General features: G+C 31.9%; 1 protein-coding gene across 1 annotated transcript; it reads left to right on the top strand.

The window, feature by feature from the left end:
• Positions 1-4: 4 nt before the first annotated feature.
• Positions 5-25,672, top strand: LOC134702441 (adenine DNA glycosylase-like). The gene is made up of 14 exons (XM_063563346.1): positions 5-89; positions 8,453-8,559; positions 9,632-9,668; positions 9,953-10,026; positions 10,672-10,713; positions 12,688-12,759; positions 14,442-14,555; positions 14,804-14,901; positions 16,623-16,767; positions 17,819-17,897; positions 18,291-18,342; positions 22,007-22,137; positions 24,786-24,925; positions 25,502-25,672. The coding sequence occupies exons 1-14, from the start codon at positions 8-10 to the stop codon at positions 25,670-25,672; spliced, it is 1,344 nt and encodes a 447-aa protein (XP_063419416.1). The 5' UTR covers positions 5-7.
• The last annotated feature ends 1,492 nt before the right edge of the window (positions 25,673-27,164 follow it).

The following is a 27,164-nucleotide window of genomic DNA, read 5'->3' as shown; positions in this document are numbered from 1 at the left end:
TATGTCAATGATTCCCCTCCTTTCCCGCCGACTTCAAAATTTGTTTGTGATCATGGTTAAAAGGAAAATACATCAAAATGGTACTCTAGGTTAAAAGATTTGACTCAAGAAACTTAATTAGACAAATATTGTAGTAAATTGGTTTACATTTGTATAATGTTTATGTAATTTTTTTTAGCTTGCTTTCATAACTTCATCACTCAGGTTGGGAACAAACCCCCTGTGTGGTGATTAATGTATCTTGAGACAACAGTAGCATACCGATTATATCTGTATAGAGGGATAATCCTATTTAAAATTATCCCTCTGTAGGGAGGGTGTGTTAGGAGTGGTCCTTATCCTGAAATCCCAGGCTTAAAAAAACGAAATCCCAAGGTTTTGAAATTCCAAAAAAAAGAATTCCCAAAGCCCGAAAGGGTCAATCCAGAAATCCTGAGTTTAAAAACACCTTATCACTGAGTCCCGTTAAAGGTCCTGTCCCAATCATGACTAAATATACTGACTTTGATGTTTTTGTGGGAGCGAATTCCAGACACCAGAGTACAACTGTGTATAGAAAAAAGGCTGTACTTAAATAATCTGTTCTAGTGTGAAAGTTTGATATTGTAGTGAATTGGTCATGTTGGTGAATCTGGTGGTTGACTGTCTTGAGACAAGTTTTAGAACTATGTAAATAAACATACGACAATTGCCATTACATTGACAGTGCCAGCCTACAGTACTGTTCAAAAATATCGATTCGATAACTTTTTTCTCCGATTTCCGATTTTCTCGGAATCACACCGAGTACCGCGGATTTCACTCCTAAAATCCTCCAAAGATTCTCTCCCAACACCACGTGGCTGTTAATTGGTTTATTGCCCATCGGATGTACTTCAAATTAACGACGCGTGACAACATAATTGGATTACCCAGATAATTTACCTTTGAACATTTAATCGATCTTGGTTGCACAGGTGTGCTTTAAAATCACGGTATTATAAATTGAACAAATGTTTTCCTTTCTTTGACAGATAAAGATGTGACAATATCATTTAGAATAAGATAATTATTATCTTTTATATTTGTGTCTTATGCCGTTATCTTTAAAATAGAACGTACATACGAAAAAGTATGAAGAAAATTGTTATTTTGTGTTTCTATTACAGTCCAGTCAGGTCATACATTGTGTTCTTTCAGCAAGGACGATTTTGCCACAATTAGTTTCTTTTATAACTTATTCAATAAGCAATATCAGCGCATTAATTGTTCATTATTAAAAAATCAACTGGCTAATAAAATCATGTTTTTTTTCGGTAACCCGATTCATCGGATTATCAAGTAAACTTAATTTATTGAGCAATGTAAAATATGATGTTTCACCACCTCGGTACATTTATACAGACTTGAATAATTCAAATTACGAAGAGAAACTGTTAAATGACAACTCTGTTGACAAAGGAAATAATTTCAAGTGATATTGATAGTGCTCGTCATTTTCGCATTTTACGGAACGGTTTTCAAATTGACGAAAGTATTTATATCAATTTCGTCATTTGAATTTGGAAAGTGAAAAATATTTTCACATTAATTATATTATAAATGTACTATAATTCTACCGGTGTTTGACAAGTTTATGACGCTCAATCATTTTACGTTTACAAAAGATGTTAAAAGTTGTGATGATAAGTAATCCGCTTATCGCTATCCGATAGGTCACTAATCCTTTAATAATTAATAAAATTTATCAAACCTCATAATTGCCCATCATAATATTCTATTCCAGTTAAATCAGTCATCATTTTATTTTCAAAATTTCCCAACCGCCCACAATTGGCATTTCTTTATCGTATTATCATGATTATTGTCATTTGAATACAATCAGTCACCCCGTACAATTTCCATCATAATTTCAATTAATACATCACCAACTGTAAATCTATTTATTGACCATGGACATATAACTAATGTACTTTCTTTTTTGAAAGATGAAACATTAAAATTCAAATAGTTAAAAATGTGTTCACGTTTATTCGGATAAGAATTATATTTTCCCGATAAATCAATTGTAAAAGGACCTTCTGGAGCCTCAATACGATTGCACAAAAATGTCGTTCTGCAACTTTAGAAACCTTGAATGGACTTTCCCACGGTCGGCCAGAAAGGTCACCTGAGTTTACTAGTACGCGATATTTTTTCCCGCCCTTTAAAAAACTCGTGCTGTGGATAACATTGATGTTAACTATTTTTAGCATTTAACATTGTTAAGTAAGTCAAGTTCAAGTTCAACCCAAACTGTTGATAACTGAGATGTGTATCGTGGAATTGTCTTCGCACGGCAAATAATTGTTTTTAAAATCTTTTGTTGAAAATACACAAATTTACATTCATTGTGCGAAAGTTAATATTAAACAAAGACGAATTAATGCAGCTGGAAGTATTCCTGTTGTAACGGAAATGTATTATTATTCTGCTGTACTGCCAACAAATCGTAAAACGAAAATGCCGTAATTGTTAAGCATAACGAACGGTGAATAATATTTTCCTTTTAACTTGAATATACAAAACTTTCAAACACGTAATTTTATTTAACTGCTCAGATTAATTTAGCGAAAGTTACAGGTTATTTTTACACAAGTATGCTCATTTTGTAAATAAAATATTAATTTACTGGTGAAGACATCGAGGTCAAAATTAAGTAGTTTTCATTTTTTATAAAACTTAAATACAATTGAAAGAATTAACAACAACATTTTGCTTTTAAATCTTTTATTCATTCCAGCAATTAGATAATCGTAAAAAGAAAATGCCGTAGATTTACACAATTAATACGGGGCAATCATTTTGTCTAATGAATGGTGAATAAATTTTCCTTTTTACTTGCATATATAAAACTTTTAGACTTATAATTTTTAAATAAAGACTTTAACTTTGAAGTAGAATATTTTGTTTTTCACATATTCCGCTATATTTTATAATCGTTTTTTTTTTTAAAGCAAGTACATTAAGGTTAAGATATTTTTAGATGGGCTGACAAAAAATACGAAAATATTTTGACTTTAGTTTTTATTACCACAAATGAAATTTAATTAGTATAAAAGACATTTAAAATTATACACCTGTTTGACACTTAAACCAGTGATCTGGAAGGTTTTTTTCACTATGGGCCCAGGGCCCCTCAAAAATAAATTCAATGGGCCATTTTAAAAGATAATGGGCCATGTTGTCAAATGAGTGGGCCATTCGAATTGACTTATAAAAAATAAAAAGTATCATTATTTTCTCATGTTTTGGAAAAGAGGTGTTGGTACAAGTTTACCTTTATGATTTTAAATAATATTGTTCCTGTGATTCTGTAATTCCAATGAATATACAATTTACTTCTTCCAAAACGGACAATATTAAAGATAAACCTTTATTTACAATGTTTAAACTGTTACTGTTGCCTTGGCTTGTTCATGTTCATGTTTTTTTTAACATTAAATTTGGGTCTTCGTCGATACCATACTCATTCCAGACGTTCCGTATTAGAGGTCATTTCAGGAACGTTCTCTGCATTTCTTGTATTATTATTATTACTTCATCAAGATGACAAGAATAACAGTAGAGAGTACCATTAATTGATAGAACAAAACAATAATTCGCTGAAGTCATGTTTACAAAATGTCAAAACGAGCCAAAGACCAAAAAATGACAAGGACAGTTAAGCGCCTTTTATGGAGACAAAAACTATATTCATAAAAAGGCTTCAGGGGTTTTCACTCGAAATAATAGCAAGCTAAACTAAATTAAAAGATTATTATTAGAGTTAAATCTCAACTGTAATAGCCAAATTTCACAAATGTAAAGTTGTTTATAAAAAATTATATCATGAATGATGGTTAATTGCGTTTTTTGGGGTTATCAGTTAAACCGCATGGTCTATTATTACCATAGGAAAACACCCCAGACGTTAAACCGCATGGTTCTATTACCATAAGAAAACACCCGAGACGTCCTAAAATATATAGGTGCTCCTATGATTGGAGGAACATTATACAGTTGTGTACACACACATGGCGGCACGGAACACGATCGGAAAACTATTTGACGATATCTAAACGTTTCGAAACGATGTGAAAAATATCGTGCGCCACGTGGGCGCTTACATTTGTCACTCTATGCGCCATTTCTGGTGAATATGCACTGTAGGCGCAGGGCGCACGTCCTTCCTGATCACTGCTTAAACTGGTACAGTAGACCGGAAATATAACTCTTTATTACTTCAACCTTTACCTGTCAGGTAATCCAATTACCCATTCAGTCTTGTGCCGGTATAGATCAAAGTAGGATAAGGGCAATTAATTCCTCGGTGTAGAGAGTGAGCTCGTTATCACAATAAACATTTACCTGATTTTGGGAGAGATTACTCCCAAATTCCTCCCAACATTTTGGGAGGAATATCGGAGTTTGTCGGAGTGGCTCCGACATTTTCCTCGGTGTAGGGTGTGGGAGAGTTGGTACTCTTGAACTGTACTGTAGATCATAAACGTTGCACAAAGTGCAAATATATAGATTCAACAAAATCTTAAAAATCTTTTTTAGATTTTATGATGTGAAACGACAATTTCTATGCGAGGATTAAGTTTTTAGTCAATATGAATGTCTTATTCAATTTTATGTTAATGAAAAGGAAATAAAGTGTTTTTAGCTTTTAGATCCTTAGTCCATATTATGAAAGGCAAACTATTTTACATTTTACTGCTGCAAGTCTATTATTCTTTTTCCCAGTGCGAACGTGATTGAAGTAACTCATTTTACAACATTTATCTTTTAAGAATGAACTATTTTACTACTTAAACATATATAATCCCCTTGTATATATGTCCGGTAACTAGCCTTACAATTTTAAACGCAACTAAGAATACAAACAAAAAGATATATGTGCAACTACAAAAGTGATCCTGTATATATTGGTTGAGGATAAAATTATTCAAAAAATAGTGTACATCAGTCAGGGGACTTACTTAAATAAGTGATTTTCTTAATCACTGATAGTGATTCAAGTAACATTATTTCCATAAAGGTTGGAAGTTGGAGTTGTCTTTCTTTAATAATCACCTATTCAAGTACATGTAGTACAAATTAATCACTAGAAGAAGTGATTTGATATTAATGTAGCTTTAATTATAGAATACTAATGATCCAGGGACTAATTATGTTTCTTAACTTATCAGAACCAACCTCTGTGTTGTCTAGGATGACCAGGTCATGTCAGGTGATGACCTTGTACTGAATTATCTAGGATAATGACATCAAAATCACTTGTTTACGTATCCGACTACAGTTTCCTTCCCAAAAATCACTTCTTTAAGTATCATTCTTTTAATATATGACCCCCACTAATTTCGTCACCCCCAAACAGTGAAATTTTTATTGCGAACAGTAGAATTTTATTACATAATCTGAAAGATGAGACCTTGAACTTCACAGGAAAAATACTCCCACTGCTGTGAAAAATCTTTTAAGAAAGTATCAGTTCATTATGTAAAGCCATTATTATAGCATTTTTCAACTAAAATAGAATTTTCAGGTAAATGATAGCACCAAAGGCATAAACCTTGCTACTTAGAAGAAGCAAAAAGTTCATTTTTTTCAATTTTACTAATTAAAAGATGTTATTTAAACCTATGTGTTTAAAATTTTGAAAAAACTACAAAATCCCAATTTGTGACAAAACCTCAAATTTGCTACTCAAATAAGTGATTAAAAAATCACTTATTTCAGTAAGTCCCCTGACATATATCCCTACTTGTATGATGGTGGGTTTTGTTCTACATGCCTTAATGGTGTGGTTGTCCTACAAAGGATGTGAAGATTTGGAAGAAGAAGATTATCTTTAAACAATTCCACTGAAAAAGCATGCATAGAACAAATTCATATGAAATGAAATCTGACTATCACATAATTTCACATTGTTTTATCTCTGTGTAGACAAGTGCCAACCAATTATTCACAGTCCTATTTGGATTTAGCACATGGTTACAAATCAAAGTTCTGACATTCTGTTTACTCAGATCTAGATAAGCCAAATTTGTTTCTGGCGTAAGAACAATTTTGAAAAAAAAGTGGTAGTTGACAGTCGCACATCAGACAGCTGACCTGTACTGTTAGGCTTTCATCAAATCTTGGCCCATGTCTTTTCCTAATTTACATAAGTGACATGCCAGACCACCTCAGAGGTAATGTGCGCCCCTTTGTAGAAGATGTATCGGGTCCATTCACCCTAGGTACGTTTGCCCTGAGTTTTTTCGCCCATAGACCAGATTCTGCAGATGACACCTCTGTGTATTTAAGAATAACATCACTTACTGATAATTGTGATTGTCACACCCTTTAATCTAGTCTGAGATAACTCTTAGACGTCCCATATAAAAAGTGGATAGTTTGATACAGGAAGATATGGTGTGGGTGCCAATGAGACAACTCTCCATCCAACATTGTCCAAAGAACAATTTATAAAAGTAAATCATTATAGGTCAATGTACGGTCTGCAAAACAAAGCCTTGGCTCACACCTTACAATAAGGTATAAAGGGCCCCAAAATTATTAGTGTAAAATTAACCATTTGAGCGGGAAAACCAACAATATAATGGTCCATTGCCTGTTCAAAATGGATGAACTGCTTTGTTGCTTCTGGGGCTGACTGACAGCTTTGGAAGAATATTAATCGCCTTGAATTGTTCATTTGACATTTATCTCTTCATTTATGTAAGTTTTGTCTCACATCTAAGAAAAAAATTACACATACCCTTTTCAAAACCATTGTAAGAAATACTATGATATTGGATGGACTCTAACGTGCCTCAGCACCAGCTTGTCTGGCAAAACAGCCGTTGGACATTCTAGTAATCTCATTGGACGTCAGAGTAATCTGGGACTACCTTGGATCAGACTTACAAATGTACATGAATTGGAACAATGGGAGCAATAATCATGATAATGGCCAATGTCTTTTAACTTTGACAGATGTGAAATCATCCACACAATAAGTAAGCTTTAATTCATTATCTTTGAATACACACTACATGTACCAGGGCTCAAGCTACCAGTAGTCTTGGGCCAAGAAGTCACTTTCCCAACCGTCACCCCCAAAAGCGAAAACAAGTCGCCCTGTTCTTGACGATACTCGCTTTCATTCGCTTCCTTCAACGGACATTTTCAATTTTTACCAAGTTGATGTAAAGAATTTAATACATAATAGATTTATTATCTTAAGAAAAGAGGTTGAAGCATTGAATATACAGTGTGTAGCAGGTTATTTGATAAAAATACAACTTTTTATCACTTCGTGCATTTTTGCAAGTTCCGCTGCTTGTTACTCAAAAACATGCATCAACCTAAATTCCGGCGGCAAAATAAGTTTGTTACTTCATTTTAACGTGATAAAAGTTGCCTCTAGTAAATTTTTAATCCATTTATTGCTTTAAAAACGTCATGTTTCTTTCCAAATAACTTGTCAAACATCGTTTATTTTTGTAAATTTTCTTGCATTAATCTGCCATTGACCATTATCTAAACTATGGATCTGGACCGGACCAGCTATGAACGAAATCCGTACTTTTACAGTAATTACTACGGACACACGGATGGAACAGCTGACAGAAGAAAATTGACCCCAAAGGGAAAAATTGCGTATTCCACACGAATTAAGAGACTTTTTGGTTACATCTAATTGATTGGTGTATATAATTCCCTATATTTTTTATGGATTGTTTCAAACTATTGATTAAATTTGCTTAACTCTGAGACTCTTACAATATTATCAATATGTTATGGCCAAGCTTAATAACTTTTATATTTTTTTATGAGAAACACTGAATTTCATACATAAGATAGTTTTGAATTAAATTGTAATCATGGTAATTGATATATTATAATTCTTTACATTTTTTAAAATAAAAAAATATTTTTTTTAGTGCTAGATATTAAATATTTAGTTGGAAGTTTCTCACAAGAACCTTAGTAAAACTTAACAACTTTTAATTTGAAATGTTACTTTAATTGTACACTCAGATATGAATTGAACAATATAAAAAGAACATTATTTACATATGACCCTTTATACTATAGTAAAATCCAAACATTGTAGCGCACCATGCGAATGAGCACTTCTCTTTCAAATCTCACCACTTCTCCCTATCAGTTTCAAAAAGAGAAGTCACTTCTCCCTATAATCATGATAATTCTGAAGTAGTGTGAGCCCAGATGTACATGATCATATATTAAAACCAACAAAGCAACATATCTTGGCGTAACCATTACAAACGATCTGACATGGAATTCACATATAAATAACATCACAAATAACATTGAATATTAAAAGCAAATGTATCGCTCAGATTTATAAAAAGAAATGTAAAAACCAAAAGCATGAAAACATCAGAATTTAATTTGATGATATATTTCATGTATTTCTTTCTTTATTATTCAGGAACAGAATCTATACATGATTTCTCTTCTCAAGAAGTTAAAGAATTCAGAGAATTATTGTTGAAATGGTACAGTGAAAATAAAAGAGATTTACCATGGAGAAGACAGGTAACTAGAGTAATTTTAAAATTGAGAATGGAACTTGGGAATGTGTCAAAGAGACAGCAAACAGACCATAGTCATAGAGCACACAACAGCCGTAGGCCACCAATGGGTCTTTAAGCTACATGTACAAAATTGTGATAAGTATATATTCTGTGTAAAATAAGAAGATGTGGTATGATTAACAATTAGACAATTGATAACTAAAGACTAAATGACTATATGTCACTGTACAGCTCACAACATGGAGCAAACTCAAAACACATAGCAAGCTACAAAAGGCCTTGACATAACATGTAAAACAATTCAAAAACATCCACTGAATTACAGGCTCCTGACATATGCAAATATAGAATGAGACACGGTTAAACCTGATAGAGGGTACCTAGCCAGACCCTAACCTGGGACAGTGGTTTCTCAGTAACAACCCCAAAACAAACTATGCAAAACGTTGAACAAAAAACAGATCTATATAAAAAAAAAAAAACAGTTTCAAATACAAACTGAAACACCCAAACAGATGCCCCTGACTAAAGCCACACACATATAGTATGTGGCATGATTCAACATATTTGTAGATGCCTAACCCTCCCCTAACTGGTACAGTAGTTTAACAGCACACTATAAAACCCAACTATAAAAGAATAGTTGAAATGGACTTGAATCATCAGATAGATACAAAGCAAAATAAACAGCTTACAACAACACTATAGACATAAAGTACTGATTTAGAGTACTCACAGTACTTAAAGATTCAAGATAATGTATGGAGTTATGAGGAATTTCACTATTTTAAGGATAGTTGTTCACTTTGAATGTGTATAATGGAAATAAGAATTATTGCGTCACACACAAAGTTAACCATGTTAATACCATTTAAAAGAAACTATTTCTTTGACAAAATTGCAGAAATATTGAACAGCATCTTTTCTGACCTTCTGAGTTAACTTTAACATTAGTTAAGGTTTCAGTATCTAAAGGGAAACTGGCATTGTTGATAGATAATGCTGAATTAAAATTTTATGAAGCGTCAATGATTTCAATTATTTTAACATCTTTATGTTATTATTTTTTTCAGATTGCTAATCCTGATATCAACCAGAGAGCATATGCAGGTAATTTTTAGGTGATCATGAATCACACTGGTTCATTAAAAGTGGCCAAAGATGTTTGGGGGAATAAAGCTAGCTTCATAAAGTTTTTAATGTGATTATGTTATTTGGTATTCACTATTGCTCTAGATCTTTGTCTACCCATGAATATACAAATAATCTGTCTATAGATATAGTCTATCTGTCTAGGTTGTTTAAATTGCATATCCCTTTTTGCACTTAAGTCTTAGATATTTGTATATTTTACAATTAATGTTATTTTGTAAGGCTATTCATTATTTATTCAGTATGGGTATCTGAAGTGATGTTACAGCAGACACAAGTTGCCACGGTGATAAGTTATTACAACAAATGGATGCAGGTTTGTTAAGGTTATTCTCATAAATTAAGGTAAACAATTTATATCTTGGATATAATCACTTATTCTTTGCTCCTTGATTCTATGTGAAGTTTAACTTATATCTTTAAATAGATATATTGTATAAAAATTGAATAATTGTTGACATGAATCTAGAGACATACATTCAATGCATATGGATTTTAAAAAAGTAGTAGTGGTATGATTGCAGATGAGAAAACTATAAAATTATATAATTTAAATTTGGGCAATCACAGGTCATAGTATGGCCATCAACAATGAGGAAAAGCTATACTTTATAGTACAGGAACTAATATTGCCACTATAAATGTTTACTTGGTTCAATCTTGACGGCCCCGGATTATCAATAATTTTACAAAATCTTCATAATATGCGCCTCATTTTTATTGTCTTGCCTTAACAGAGTCAAAAAGCGAGACATAGGTATGCTGTTTTCGGTGTTAAAAGCGTCAACAATGTATTAGTTTGTGATTAGGTCTAGTTTATTATAGCTTAATCATTGAAAATAACCTACATATGTTCAGCTTTCATTGTGTACCTTCTTTGATAAAGGTTATTCATGTTTCAAAAGTGATACTATATGTCACCATGTTCGATCTATATTTTATAATTTGGTGTTTTTTTTAGAAATGGCCAACACTTCAAGATTTATCAAAAGCAACATTGGAGGTATGTTTTATTATGAGTGTACATTAGTCATACATTTGTTATGTGAGGTATTTAACTTATAAATACTAGTATGATAAGTTAGGTAAAGACAGAAGATATAGAACTCATAAGTCAATAACAAACTGATAATGGCATAGCTATAATAAAAAAAAATTACAAACAACAGTTTACAAAATACTATGTAGATAAATAAGGAACGCAATCCCCACCAAAATCCTGGGGGTGATCATCAATGCATTAGAAGTGTTTCATTTATCATAAAAGAGGTTAGCAGTTTTATTAAAGTTAAAAAATATTATACAATTACTGTCTTTTGGTGAGGTAAATGTGTGGTTTTATTGACTTTTGAAAAACTGATATTCACTGAGGCCAACGGCCGAAGTGAATATCAGTTTTTCAAAAGTCAATTAAACCACATATTTACCGAAACAAAAGACAGTAAATGTTTTATTCCATATTCCGAGAGAAATTACTGTTATTGAAAATATTTACCAAAACCAATTGTACATAAAACGTTTTTTTACCAAAATTATACACGTAATAGCACGCGACGTTTTGCGCGGTGAATATCCTTTTTCCGCAGGTGAATATGCTTATTTATTCAAAATCCCATTCAGTTAGAAAAACCTACTAATATTTTATCAATATGGAATAATTAGTATTATTAGAATTTTTATCTTTAAACAGCAGTGTGATATTACAGTAGACTCCACCTTATTGGATATCAGCTAAACGAATGTATCGGCTATTGTAATATTATTTCAAAACAACAAACCCTTCCCTATATGTTTAATGTTAATTTCATCGTGTAATCGAATATATGATAAAAGAATATATCGGCAAATCGGATAAGAATATTCAGGTAAATTTGTTCAAATCCCTGCGCAATCGGATATTTTCAACGTTTTTCTGACAGGAAATGGTCCCGGAAGTTGCGAATTTACAATCTTGCAGACAAGAAGATTTTGTTTTTTACTGAATAAAAAGGAACTATTTCTTAATAAATTGTTGTCTTTATCTATCATCTTTCTTTGCCATGTGAATTAGATGCCCTTATACTTCAAATGGTTAGAATTTACAAGATTCAGTTGACAAGATCAGTACGTTGCTGTTGGGAGAATTTAATAAAACTCTAAATGCTCACAGAATCAGAAATATAATCTTAACAGAATGTACCTCCTTCTGAATAATTTATTGCAATGTAAATATAAATCCCCTTTGACAAGTCAAATATTTTTTTCATAAGTGCAAAAGTAAACACATGTCATGTACGCCATATTGACCTAAAACTAAATAGTCTTCAGAAAACGTAAACTTTATGCAATTATATTTTATCAATAATGATTATTTTCATAAATTTAAACTTGATTATTAAAAGAAATAAAATTATAACAAATACAATTTTAGATTAGAGATTCTACACAGACCTGTTTTGATCTATTTATAGCTAAATTAGTTTACCTGTGTGAAAATGTAAATAATGGATATTAATTTGTTTACTAAACAAATAAAGACACACTATGGATGAAAGATAATAATTCTCATAAATATTTCAGGACATTTGATTTATTTTAATAAATATAGGATTTAAAATCTTCAAGTGCAAACTTTAATCATTACATAATCAGCTGATGTATTTTTACGCAAACATTGTGGGGATGTAACTGATACAAATCACTCCATCAATCCTCCAGCCCTTTCACATATTAAGCAATTGATAGGGTTAGTAACATCTCAGGATTAGATCTACTTATTATTGCAGAATATTCAATGAATTTACATTCATCGTTTAATTGAATATATCGGATAATCGGATATTTTTAGCTGACATTTTGGGTATCCAATTGGCCGGAGTCTACTGTAGTAACTTTAACGTAAATGAAATCTTTTCAAGAATAGTTGGGGATTTCCTTCATACCATTTGTTATTTAAGATTATACTCTTTTTGCATTGTTTCTTTTTTCTCTTTTTTAGGAAGTAAATGAAGCCTGGTCAGGTTTGGGATACTACTCACGAGGAAGGAGATTGTATGAAGGTGCTCAAAAGGTAAAACATCAATCTTAAAAACTTACTACATATATAGATATCAGAAGATGTGATTTGATTGCCAATAAGACAAAGCTAGTTCCAAGTCACAATTTGTAAAAGTAAACCATTATAGGTCAAATACGGTCTTTAACATGGGGCCTAGGCTTATACCAAACAGCAAGCTATAAAGGGACCTAAATATGTTCATTATGATGTGAATTTATGAAATGTGTGTTATATTACAGTTTGACCCTAGAAGGTATCAGTTCAGAGAATCTTGAAATGTAATTGTTTGGAAACTCAAGCATTCTCATGTTAAAGGGTGTATAAGCTACAAGGTATAAATAACATTATCATTATTGAAAGTGAAATAATAATTCACTTTTAGCAGATTGTTTTGATCAATTTTGTCAATATAATCAAAATAACATTGTTAACCAATTATTCCCTTTAAGAGAATAATTCAACTCCACTGAGTTCATATTCGTGTGATCTTCAGTTGAACACCTTAGCTGGAGATAGGTTAAGCATGAATTAACATGGTCAGTTATTTAAAGAAGAAAAAAGGTCAACATTGAAAGTGAAACAAGGGTAAATCATTTGAATGACTGATTTGATCTATAAAATCTCATTGTTATGCATACAAAATAAAGGCAACAGTAGTATACCGCTGTTCAAAACTCGTAAATCCATGGACAAAAACAAAATCGGGGTAACAAACTAAAACCGAGCGAAACGCATTAAATATAAGAGGAGAACAACGACACAACACAGAAACGCAACACACACAGAAACGGACCAAGCATCAGACAAAATCCCACGAGAACAACAAACATAACATCTAAACCAAATACATGAATTTGGGATAAACAAGTACCGTGCCACATCTTATCTTAATATCTCAAAAATAAGAGAAAACAAACGACACAACATTAATATGCAACACACACAGAAACTAACAATAATATAACAATGGCCATCTTCCTGACTTGGTACTGGACATTTTTAAAGGGGAATAAAAATGGTGGGTTGAACCTGGTTTTGTGGCATGCCAAACCTCGCACTTTAATGGCAAAGTTTAATATAACATTGAAATGACAACATAATATTACAGGACTACAATACAAATAAATAGGAGAACATATTAGACAAAGAAACACATGATTAATAGATAACAAAAAGAATCGGGTTTAAAATTCAATACGTCAAAAACGCACCTCGTCAACACAAGACTCACCAGTGACGCCCAGATATAAAAGATCGTTGTGTATTTTATATTGTCAACATAGGGTTAAATGATTGTCTGCTGTCTTCGGTGGTCACCCCTACAGTTAATTAGATGGGGTCAAACTAGAATAAACATAAAGTAATGATATATATTATGAAGCCCATGCATTTTAGATAGTTCTTTTTAAACTTTTTCTAAATTAGATCAATGAGATTATGGTCACATCAACTTGAAACTTAGCATATATGTTGATTATAATCTGATTGTTTATAATTATATGCCCAAATGCAGTTCTGGCCATGATTCAATGACTAATTCAAAACAAATAGTGTAAGTGGGGCAGGACATTTGAAAAAAAAAGAAGATTGAAAACAGTAATTTAAGTAATTTTAAGAATAATTCTAAAGTCTGAGTGTGCACTACGAAGATATATTTATAAAAGTTGTTAACAAATTAAAACATTCATTTGTAGGTTGTTAGTGAAATGAAAGGAGAAATGCCCAAAACAGCTGATGAATTATTAAAACTCCTTCCAGGTGTGGGGAAGTATACAGCAGGTGCTATTGCTTCTATAGCTTATGGACAGGTCAGCTATCATTACTGTCAACTGTATAAGAGCTTGTCAATGGTGTCAACATCAAAGCTAACAGCAAACAATGAAAATATCAGCAAGTAAAATCAAAAGTCAATCTTGAAAAATATAGTAAAGAACATTTTAGTGTAAGATGTTTATATTAAATTATTTTAAATCTTATGTGAAATTTTTCAAAAGAAAGTTAAAAATTACCGGTTTTTTATTACACTATTGTACAATGTATATGTTTTTATCTTCAGGCCACAGGAATAGTAGATGGTAATGTTATCAGAGTGTTATGTAGAATGAGAAAGATGGGTGGCGATAGTACAAGTCAACCTGTCCAAGATAAACTATGGTATAAATTTGTCTGTTAACTAAATAAACTGGTTGTAAACTATAAAAAACTTAAAATATTCTTACTATTGTAATTAAAAGACTTGTATAGGGGGAAAATAAATAATTTTATGATATCCTCTTGTCAAAGATGCAGACTCAAGACTTAGGATAGTTGTTTCTGACAGCACCAAGGCTAACAATGGCATCAAGGATATGTTTACATTTAAGATAGTAATAGAACAAGGTAATGTCATATGAATGCCAATGAGACAACTTTTTGCCAGAGTAGATGCTAGCAACACTAGGTCGCTGTACAGTCTTCTACAATCAGCTAAACCCATACCTCACAACAAACTGAAAAGGCATGAACATAAACAATAATTAAACAACTCAAATGAGTGTCAATCAGTTTAAGTGAAACCTCTTATAATATATGGTAAGTTAACAATAGTTAGTTAGTAGTTGCATTAGCATCATTTACATGGAGATGATTTGACCCTTTCCCTCAGTCATGGTTCATCGTCTGCAAAACTTTTGAGTTGTTTATTTGGTAACAATTGTGATAAGGTCATTTTAAGGGAAACCACTTGTAGTAAGTCAGTTATATTTTGAATGCAGGTGTATAAACATAAAAGTAAGAAGATGTCGTATGATTGCTAATGAGACATCTCTCCACCAGAGACCAAATAATGTAAAATTTAGCACCAATAGGTCACAATACAGCTTCCAACAATATGCTAACCCCAAAGCACATAGCAAGCTATGATAGGCTTTAAATTAAAAATTCTAAATATAAAAATTCTCACCTAATTTATATGTGCAAAATCATAAACAAAAAACAAAAATGATGTACAGCACAAAACCACAATCACTAAATTAGGCTCCTGACCTGGGACAGGCACATACAAGAATATAGCGGGGTAAAAGATTGTACCTAACCCTTTCCCATCCATATCTATAACATTGATATCAAAACTTATGCACAGTTTAGATGTTAAGGGCATACGATACAGTTACAGGGAAGGTTATGAAGTTGCTAACGTAATTTGTTATTTTCGCGACGTCAAACTGTGACATATCGGGAAAAGATGCATTTTTCGACTGATTTTTATCATTCAAACTGATTTAATTTGAAAACGAGTTCATGGACCCCTATTTTTCAAAAAGTCATTGGGTTTCATTTTGCAGGGTGATTATGTGACCCAAAGTTTATAAAACTGTAAATAGAGGATTTTTTTTAATTGTGATAAACATGCAGTAAAAAATTACGTGTTTTCCACAATTCATTAACATTTGATAAATATGAGTCATTTCTGAATAAAAAAATGCATATTTTCTAAAGATATTTATAAAATACAGAAATTACCGATTATTTAACAAAAAAACAATTTGTTTTTTATCTTTTACATTTTTGTATAACAAGAAAGTTATGTCTTTCTTTCGAAAAAGAAATTACCTCCACAAATCTGAATTTGCAAATATACAAAATTTCGACCTCATTTTACACAAAAAGTAGCACATGAAGGTATATTTTTTATTACATATTTGATTTAAACAGCTAAAAAATAGCCTATATGCAAATGTTCATGAACTTGTAAATACAGGATCAAAACTGTATCGTATACCCTTAATGTAAATGAAAAATACTCACCAATAATCTTAGTTTACTTTAAAGATCCACAAAACCTGTTGCATGATATCTCCTGAAAATCAAAAAGGATATCTTTTTTTATTCTTTAGGCAGCATGCTAATTCACTTGTAGACCCAGATAAAGCAGGAGATTTTAATCAAGGTATGATGGAGTTAGGAGCTACTGTTTGTACACCAAAGACACCAACTTGCAACACATGTCCTGTCAGAAGCTTATGCTTGGCAAACAAAGAGGTAATAATATTGTCATATGTCCTGTCAGAAGCTTATGGTTGGCAAACAAAGAGGTAATTATATTGTCACATATTCATATTCTAAAATTGAATATTAAATTTTTTGTTCCTTTAAATATGTCTTTATTTTTTGTCAAGCATTTGTTTATCTAGCACATACTGTCTTTTTGGTAAAAAGTAAAATTGCAAAATCAAAAGCTCAAACACATCAAACGAATGGATAACAACTGTCATATTACTGACTTGTTACATGATTTTAACACAGATTTTGTAGGGATTGTTGGTTGCTCATGGGTTTTTGGTTTCAGAGTGGTACTACTGTATCAATAGCCTGTCAACACTGAGATTATGATTTTGAAACCAGGCATGCAGCAAGTTGGCCTTGACTCCAGTCTTAAAATTATCTAGAATTATCAGCTTTCCTACCAAAGGTTTTGGTTCTTTTTTAGCACTCCAGCTTCCTGCATCAATGAAAAATTACTATCCATGGCATAGCCAATTGTGCTGACAGTGGCATTAAACACCAATCAATCATGTTGCTCAATCTTCAGTGTTCTGTGTGGAGTTTTGTTGAGTTGTTTTTCTTTTGCCCATAGAACTGCCTATGACTTTGCTTGACTCTTGGATTGCCTGTATTGTCAATAAATGGGAAGTTTATATTTTTTTAAAAGCAACATTGGAGTTAAAATTGAGGAAGGAAATGGGGAATATATTAAAGAGACATCAACTTGACCAAAGAGCAGACAACAGCAAATGGACTAAACTCCAAAACATATAAATAATAAAAAAAAATATAATAACTAGAGCCATATATATATAAATATGGACAAATACTTTAGATCTTTGTACAATGCTTATTTTTTGAAATGAGTATTTATATATATTGTCATGGAAAAAGATGAACAAAATAATTGACCCATATATTTATATGTATGCTTCAAAGATTTTTCTAGAAGCTTTTTGTGTAACCCTAAATTATGAAACATAGTTGAATATTTCAAATTAGATCATTTTTAAATATTTATGTTTATTGTTCTATTACTTGATTTCAGGTAGAATTTAATAAACAGGAGAAAACAAAAGAGTTGACAAAGGATAAGAAGAAATCTACCATCACTGATATAGAATGTTGTTAGTTTGTTATATTTTATTTTTTAACATTGATAAGTATTTTCTCTTGTTATAATTCAAAGTTCAATTAGGAATAATTTTGTTTTTCAATGCAAGTTTTCTGACAATAGATATAAAAATATGTGATATGAATGCCATTGAGACAACTCTCCATCCAAATCACAATTTTTAAATTAACCATTAAAGGTCTAAGTACGGCCTTCAACATGGAGCCTTTGCTCACACCAATACTGATAATCATTATTTACAATAGTTGTAGTTATAAGCAGAATATATATTCACCAATAATAAGAGATTTCAAAGAACCATTTGATTACATTTCAGCTCTTTTTTTAAGGGAATTAATTTGAATATGATATATGTCTTTATATACCTATTTGTATTATATTTCAGGTATTGACAGTTGTCCATTATGTATTCAGAGTAGTGAGGTGTGGGATAGCAGGTAAAAAACACAATCATAGTCAGAATTGAGTTTAAGCATTTGTAGCTCACCTGGCCCGAAGGGCCAAGTGAGCTTTTCTCATCGTCAGTCGTCGTCCGTCGTTAACTTTTACTAAAATCTTCTCCTCTGTAACTACTGGGCAAAATTTAACCAAACTAAGCCACAATCATCATGTGGGTATTTTGTTTTAAAAATTGTGTCCGGTAACCCACCGAACCATCCAAGATGGCCGCCATGGCTAAAAATAGAACATATGGGGTAAAATGTATATTTTGGCTTATAACTCTGAAACCAAAGCATTTAGAGCAAATCTGACATGGGTAAATTTGTTTATTAAGTCAAGACCTATCTGCCCTGAAATTTTCAAATGAATCGGACAATGTGTTGTTGGGTTGCTGCCCCTGAATTGGTAATTTTAAGGAAATTTTGTCCGTTTTCAGTTGTTATCTTAAAAATGATTATAGATAGAGATAAACTGTAAACAGCAATAATGTTCAGCAAAGTAAGATCTACAAATAAGTCAACATGATCAAAATGGTCAATTGACCCCTTAAGGAGTTTATTGCCCTTAATAGTCATTTTTTAACAATTTTTCTAAATTTTTGCAATCTTTTACAAAAATCTTCTCCTCTGAAACTACTGTACCAAATTTGACCAACTAATCAAGATGGCCGCCATGGGTAAAAATAGAAAATAGGGGTAAAATGTATATTTTGGCTAATAAGTCTGAAACCAAAGCATTTAAAGCGAATCTTACAAGGTGTTAACTTGTTTATCTAGTAAATATCTATCTGCCCTGAAATTTTCAGATGAATTGGAAAACTGGTTGTTGGGTTGGTGTCCCTGAATTGGTAATTTTTAAAGAAGTTTAGCCGTTTTTGGTTATTATCTTGATTACTATTATAGATAGAGATAAACTGTAAACAGCAATAATGTTCAGCAAATTAAGATCTACAAATAAGTCATGATGACCAAAATTAACAGTTGACCACTTAAGGTCATACAAAGATTTCATAACTCCAACTCCCAAGTTTTAAAATGCTGTAACTTTCTTAATAATGCTTGAAAATTTATAAAAGTGGTAGTTTTGGATAGCTAAAAGATTATTCTTTCAAATTAATGCAATGTTAGTATTATGCAACAATTATGTAACCAATTATAAGGTTAACTGTGTCTAAAATATTTTTCACCAAATTTCCACTTTCAAATGAAATTAGCTTCTGCATAGGGCAGATTTTACAATAAGAAGGAATTATTGTTTTTTTGTATCCATCAAAAAAGCAATTGCTGAAACTGTGAAACAGACTGTGTAATGGAGTAATGCATTATGTTATTGAATAAAATGTGTCTTTCTGAGTAAATAAAAATAAAAATTACTCTGTGCTTGTGTTTTTTGTTAGAATTAGAGGGTTTTCAATTTCAAAATATTGGACTTGGAATAGACATCATGACCTACTTTACTGACATCCAGCTTATTTGGAGTGGAATTTTGAAGTATTATTTATAAGTTGAGCCTTATCACATGGACTTATATTTTAATAAAAAGTCTTCTTTTGTGTTTTAATCATAACTTTAAGGCAGATTTTTATTGGTAAAGGCTAAAAAAGGTAATTTAATAATATTGTTGCTAACGTCACGTCTTTTCCGTCCATTGTGGTATGTCACGATCGCAATTTTCTTGTTGGTTCTCAGACAGGCAATTGTAGTTATTTTTATCCCGGGTTTTATAAATAATTGAAAATAGCAATCATATTAAATTTGAATGACGTAAGGGGGTCAAAGGACTTGAGGAATCAATATCATTGGCTGTTTTATTTTTTGCGAACGTTACTACTTGAGGTTTCCGTCCAAATCAGTGTCACGTGAGCAACATATATTTAGATCTGTAACTCTCCTGTATAGGAGTTATGATATCGCCCTTTGCAAAATTAGATTCGGAGTCAGTTCCTTCACATGATGGGGTAGCAAAGAAGGTTAGTTGTATGTAATATCGTTACAAGAGGACCTTAAATGTATTCCGTCCATCAAAAAGACGTTCGCAACAAAACGTAATGTCATGATAGTAGATGTTGCTAATGTTACTATTACAAATTGGTTTCATGTGTATTCATTTGATATAAAGTACACCTGCAAATAACATTCTGTATATTTAGAAATTCTAAACCAGACTGTACAATTTTATTACTTCAGGCATATATTAAACATCACTGTGTGCATACATTTGAACTTTTAAAGATGTTGTTGCTCATGTTACATGTCCAAATGTCGCTAACGTTACTTATTTTTGTCTCCGTCACGTTAGCAACATGAAAGTAGGAGACAGAACACAATACTGTAAAATCTGCCATAGGTATCCCTAGAGGGTTGATTTTATTATATGTTGTTCCTATGGCCATTATCTACAAAAGGGTGTCTCAGATTTCAGATAGAATGTATAGAACAAGTTTTACACCTAATTAACATTATCATCTTTTATGTGGTTAGGATGTTTACACTAATAAGAGATTTATAAGAGAATGGAACACCATAGAGACAATCTGAGACACACCTTTTGAAGCCCATGATGTGGTGGTTAAGATTTCGTTAAAATTTTCTGTATAGTTAAAGAGATGATAGAGCTAAATTCATTCGAGTGAACTTACCCAGATTTTGCCGCTAATTACATAATAATTGATTACATAATGATTGCATAATAAAAATATTGCATTCATTTAAAAGATTAATATTTTATCTATCTATATATACCTCTTTAATATTATTTTCTATGCATTCATAAGAAAGTTACAGCATTTCAAAGGTTAGTGATTGGAAGTAAAAAAATCTTTGTATTGTGCTACCTTAAGGAGTAATTGCCCTTTATAGTTAATTTTTAACAATTTCCATTAAAGTTCATTACAGATAGAGAATATTGTTAGTAGCAAGAATGATCAGTAAAGTATGATCTACAAACACATCACCACCACCAAAACACAATTTTGTCATGAATCCATCTGTTTCCTTTGTTTAATGTGCACATACACCAAGGTGAGCGACACATGCTCTTAAGAGCCTCTAGTTTATTAAGTGCCATTTTTTTTCTTATTTTAATTGACTTGTGATATAAACAAAATGAAAAACAACTACTTTTTCGAATTAAATATTCATATGCGAAATGTTATAAGAACCGCATGACTGAAAAAATAACTGTTTAAAACAAACCCAAATATTGAAATACTACACAGGGAATTAAGATTGAGCAACAGGAAAAACAACAATATACACTCATGGATCACATGACTTCAACCTATATATTTGATGTTATTTTCGAACTTATCAATTAGTTTGTCCAAAGATGAGAAAATACCCATGAAAGAGCATTTCAGAAATATTTTTTTTTAAAACCTAGAATAAATAATTAAGATATGAGTTCAAACAAAATACTGTAAGTTCAGAAATTATTGTGTGCATTTATTATTGCAGATTATAAATTTCAAACAAAAATGTGAGATTAATTATTGCGATTTCAGAAAAATCAGCATACAGATATATTTATCAGATATCAGAATGTGAGTTCTTATTATTGCAACAACTCACCCAGTAATATGCATTGAAAAAATCCTCATAATAATTTCTGAATTGATAGTAAAAAAATATCTGCATTGATTAAATATGTGTCTGTTGATAGTTTAGGTGTTCAGAACTATCCCAGGAAAGGGAAGAAGAAAGCAGCTAGAGAGGAACAGACTAAAGTGTGTATAGTTTGTAAGAAGAACAAGTCAGAGACATTATATTGTATTGTACAGAGACCAGAAAAAGGTGAGATATAATTGGATAAAGTATTTATATACAGTAAAAAAGGACATGAAAAAAGGAATGTGCAAAGCAGAGTTAAGTGTTTTTCCATTGAATGTGTTTAAGTAAAACTTAAACATGTTAAAGATTCATTAGGGCCCCGCCTTAGGGGGTCGCCCTATAGTTTTCAGTCTGTCAGTCCGTCCGTAACACTTTAACTTTGTGTCCGCTCTATATCTTGAGAACCGTTATGAATTCAAAGTTTATACTTGACATCCATTTTAACCAACACCAGAGGGTGTGTCATGATGTAAGTACAACTTCCTAGGTTAAAGGTCAAGGTCAAAAACTTTGGTTTCAGTTGACAACACTGTGTCCTTTGGTGAAGACCGTGTCCGCTCTATATCTTGAGAACCATTATGATTTCAAAGTTTGTACTTGACATCCATTTTAACCAACACCAGAGAGTGTGTCATGATGTATGTTCAACTTCCTAGGTCAAAGGTCAAGGTCAAAAACTTTGGTTTCAGTTAACAACCCGGTGTCCTGTGGTGAAGATCGTGTCCGCTCCATATCTAGATAACTGTTATGATTTCAAAGTTTATACTTGACATCCATTTTAACCACCACCAGAGGGTGTGTCATGATGTATGTACAACTTCCTAGGTCAAAGGTCAAGGTCAAAACTTTGGTTTCAGTTGACAACCCTGTGTCCTTTGGTGAAGACCGTGTCCGCTCTATATCTTGAGAACTGTTATGATTTCAAAGTTTATACTTGACATCCATTTTAACCAACACCAGAGGGTGTGTCATGATGTAAGTACAACTTCCTAGGTTAAAGGTCAAGGTCAAAAACTTTGGTTTCAGTTGACAACACTGTGTCCTTTGGTGAAGACCGTGTCCGCTCTATATCTTGAGAACCATTATGATTTCAAAGTTTGTACTTGACATCCATTTTAACCAACACCAGAGAGTGTGTCATGATGTATGTTCAACTTCCTAGGTCAAAGGTCAAGGTCAAAAACTTTGGTTTCAGTTAACAACCCGGTGTCCTGTGGTGAAGATCGTGTCCGCTCCATATCTAGATAACTGTTATGATTTCAAAGTTTATACTTGACATCCATTTTAACCACCACCAGAGGGCGTGTCATGATGTATGTACAACTTCCTAGGTCAAAGGTCAAGGTAAAAAAAACTTTGGTTTCAGAGGACAACCCGGTGTCCTGTGGTGAAGATCGTGTCCGCTCTATATCTTGAGAACCGTTATGATTTCAAATATTATACTTGACATCCATTTTAACCACCACCAGAGGGTGAGTAAGCTAAGAATATTTATCATTTTTAACTTAAAATCTAAGAATAAAATCACACATGAGACTATGTAATAACTTCAAATAATGCTTCATATCAGATTATTCATACAACTTATTTACCCCACGTTATTGACAGGGGGCCCACAGAGATTGCTCCTATCTCAATGATATCTAGTTATAAGTGGCAGTATTCATGATTTTAATATATTATATTCTACCTATTTGTGTATATATCCTATCTCTTAAACCAACGAATGGGATTAAAAACGAGTCATTTATAAAATACATTTGCTATTGTGTAACTTTCAATTTAAGAGTTTGAAATATCCTTAAACAAATTATGTGCTTGGCCTACTTTTCAATGTTATACATGTGACAGAGTTGTCAAGCTACAACTGGAGGTTTGGAAATTTTCAGCTGGAGTTTGGGCCTCATAACTGGAGATTTTTTATCGACCTTTTAATCGACGTACCACGGAAAAAGGTCTGAAAAGAGGGAGATTTTAACTCCCGCCAGAAGAATCACATGTATGCAATGTGTATGCATGAAAAAAAGAAAAATAAGGTGTACAGGCAATACTTGCCATCATAAGGTAAAAAATATATATATAGTCTGTTTCCTGCTGCCAAGGCAAATAAATCAGTGTCGGTAGGTCAGGATTGTTTTTGGATTTTTTTTAAATTTTTTTTTTAATTTTTGCATTCCCTGTCAGATTTGCAGTCGGTTAAATGTCATGTTTGGTTAAGGTCCTGTACCTCAAAATGATTTAATCCCTTTAAACAAGCTTTATTTGAATAATCCTCCCAGTGCCGATATTTTATAAACATTAAGTGTAGCACATTTGTGCTGGGAGCAGCCATTTTGATTGTTTGGGCATAGTAAGATACGGATCTGGATTGGACAGGTAACAAATTTTTTCGTACTGGAAACAATTTTTTTCCCGATTTGAATAAAAAGATCTAGGGTTGGGGGGTTTGAGTGAGGGTCAGTCGGGAAACAGGAAACAGACATTTATTTTTTTTGGGCCTTACATACCTGTTTTCAAGTTGCAGTGCTCAAGGAAATTTTTCTCTGCAACAACAGTACATCCATAACATGATAACTGATGGATTCAATTGCAGTGTTGAATACTGTGGATTCATTTATTTTCGTGGGTACCAATTTTTGTGGATTAGGGAAAACTTAAATGTTTGTGGATATTAAATTTTGTGGTTTTGCCGCAGTGTGTATACAAGTCTATAGAAAATTTGTAATTTGTTGAATATTTAGTTGTGTGGTTCATCTGTACCCATGCAATCCATGAAAATTGGTGTCCAACAAATAATAATGAAGCTACAGTATAATAAATATGTTTTGTAGGATTGCTAGCAGGTCTGTGGGAATTCCCATCTCTAAAAATAGATGGAGATTGTTCTGAAGAGTTGTCACCTCAACAGTTACTGATTGATAGCTGTGGATTACATGTGGATACTTTAACATCCACATGTCATGTTGGAGAGGTAATCCACTTGTTTTAAGTTCAAAGTTTGTAACAGTTTGAGGTTATAACTATGAAAATTGAATATAAAATTACATCCTAAACCTTGATTTGAGATTTTCAGAGCAATAATTATGTTGCCTTCCAAAAACCTTAAACTTATGTATAGCAATGTTTCAAGATTACTACTTAACTGCTGTAATGAATAAAAAACATTGTATAAATATTTGCTAGAATAGAACTTGTACTGGTTGATACTGATTTCTGAATGGATAATCTGACAATGTTTTTAATGATTGTTTTAAAAAGTAATTTTACCTGTCCACAATGGATTCTAGGGCCTGAGTACCAGTTGTTAAAACAGTCTTGGACTTTGTCTGTGAATTTTAATAAAGTAGAAATTTAAACCTTTTGCAACTAGACTAATAAACAGTTAACATTGTTGAGTATCATTATTAAAGATAAAATTATAAAATTCTTTGTTGTCTATTTGATTTCCAACACCCACCCACCAATCCTTAAGAATAGACAGTGTTATAGAATGATGACTATGCTCACTTAGTGTGATATTGTAAAAGGTTATAATATATAATTGTAGGTAGTCCACTTGTTCTCACATATCCACCAGACCTACATTATAGACAGTATAGCAGTGGAGATGGATGATGTTACAGACCACCCTAGTACCAAACCTCTACGATGGGTGACAGAGGAAGAACTGCAGGAATCGGCTGTGTCTACTGCTATGAGAAAGGTTAGTCTCAAATGAAATCATAAAACATTGTATTATTTTTATATTCCTACACATTGATAACAAAATGGAAATCTTGTCTACATATAGAACATAAAAGTTATCGTGTATAAGACAATGACTCCTCTCTCAATTTCTTGAAAACAAGCCCGAAAGCCAAGTGATAATTAGAATGGCTATTAAATTTTTAATAAGTTAGTTGATATTTTTTCTTTATCACCAACAGAAAAATCTCTATTTTTCTTTAAAGTATAGAGAAAATGCTCCAAAAGTATGTATATGTTTAAAACTAATACTGCTGTTTTTTGTCACACTGAAACAACATATGGTTTTTGTTTTAAACTTTAAAAATTTTAACTTCCCACTCAAAAGAAATATCATTTTCTGAGAATGTATCTCTCAATTATAACTTGAATGCAATGAATTACTATGATTTGCCAGTGAAAAAATAACCTTGTAAATTCACATGTTGTCAATGATGTTTCATCATAACAGTTGAAAATGAGTAAAAAAAGATATAGTTTCTTTCATTTTTCATTTTCTATGTTATACCATTCAAAAGTCAATGGTGAATTTGAATTATTAAAGTATCTTTATTTGTTCAAAATATTTTCTTCGTGTATATTTGAGTTCTTGGATAATTTATTCTATAAACATTTAATACAATGACTTTTTCCCAATTTATTTTCAGGTTTTCAAGGCATATAAAGAAAAAATGGTAAGTATCACATACACTGATATTTTTTAAAGGTCATAAGTTTGTTTTCAACAAGCAGTACATAAGATTAGATTTGTGATTCTCTGAGCAGACTTTAACTTTCCACTTATCACTTAACTCTCCTAACAAAACATATGTGCCTTATTTTGCTTATTTGGGTCATACTCTGTGGTACTATGTGATAAAGAATGTAGATATCATTTCACTGTCTTCCATTTTTGCTTATAAGGCATTTTATCTTACCTCCTATAGATTTATAGAGATATGATTGGTTAAAGGACAACACATGGTGACTATGTTTATTTGATAAAGGGTGTCCTAAAATATAGGGTTAGTTACCATACTATATATGGTTAGTTACCATATGGGGTTAGTGAGGAGTTACTTCCCTTTCAAAAAAAAAAAAGATGCCACAATCCTTTATAATAACAGCACGATGTTGAGGGAAAATCTGAAAGGATTCAACAGTCAAAGAAATTGATGATGAAAGGTTGAAATAAGTTCATAAAACAGAATTAAAGCTAACAAGTTTTTATTGTTGGCGTAACAGAGTTACTTCCCTTTCAAACAAAAAAAAGAAATCTGAAAGGATTCAACAGACGAAGAAATTGATACATGTAATGAATGATTGAAATAAATTCAGAAAACAAATATTTAAAGATAAAACATTGTTATTGTTGGTAATTGTTTGCTCATAATTGTTGGCATTTGTTTTCTCGTTATTATTGGCATTTGTTTTCTCGTTATTATTGGCATTTGTTTCTCATGTATAAACACATGGAAGTAGGATCT

This window comes from Mytilus trossulus, unplaced genomic scaffold (assembly GCF_036588685.1).
Source record: "Mytilus trossulus isolate FHL-02 unplaced genomic scaffold, PNRI_Mtr1.1.1.hap1 h1tg000463l__unscaffolded, whole genome shotgun sequence".
Taxonomy (NCBI): Eukaryota; Metazoa; Mollusca; class Bivalvia; order Mytilida; family Mytilidae; genus Mytilus; species Mytilus trossulus.
This window is presented reverse-complemented; position numbering and strand designations above follow the sequence as displayed.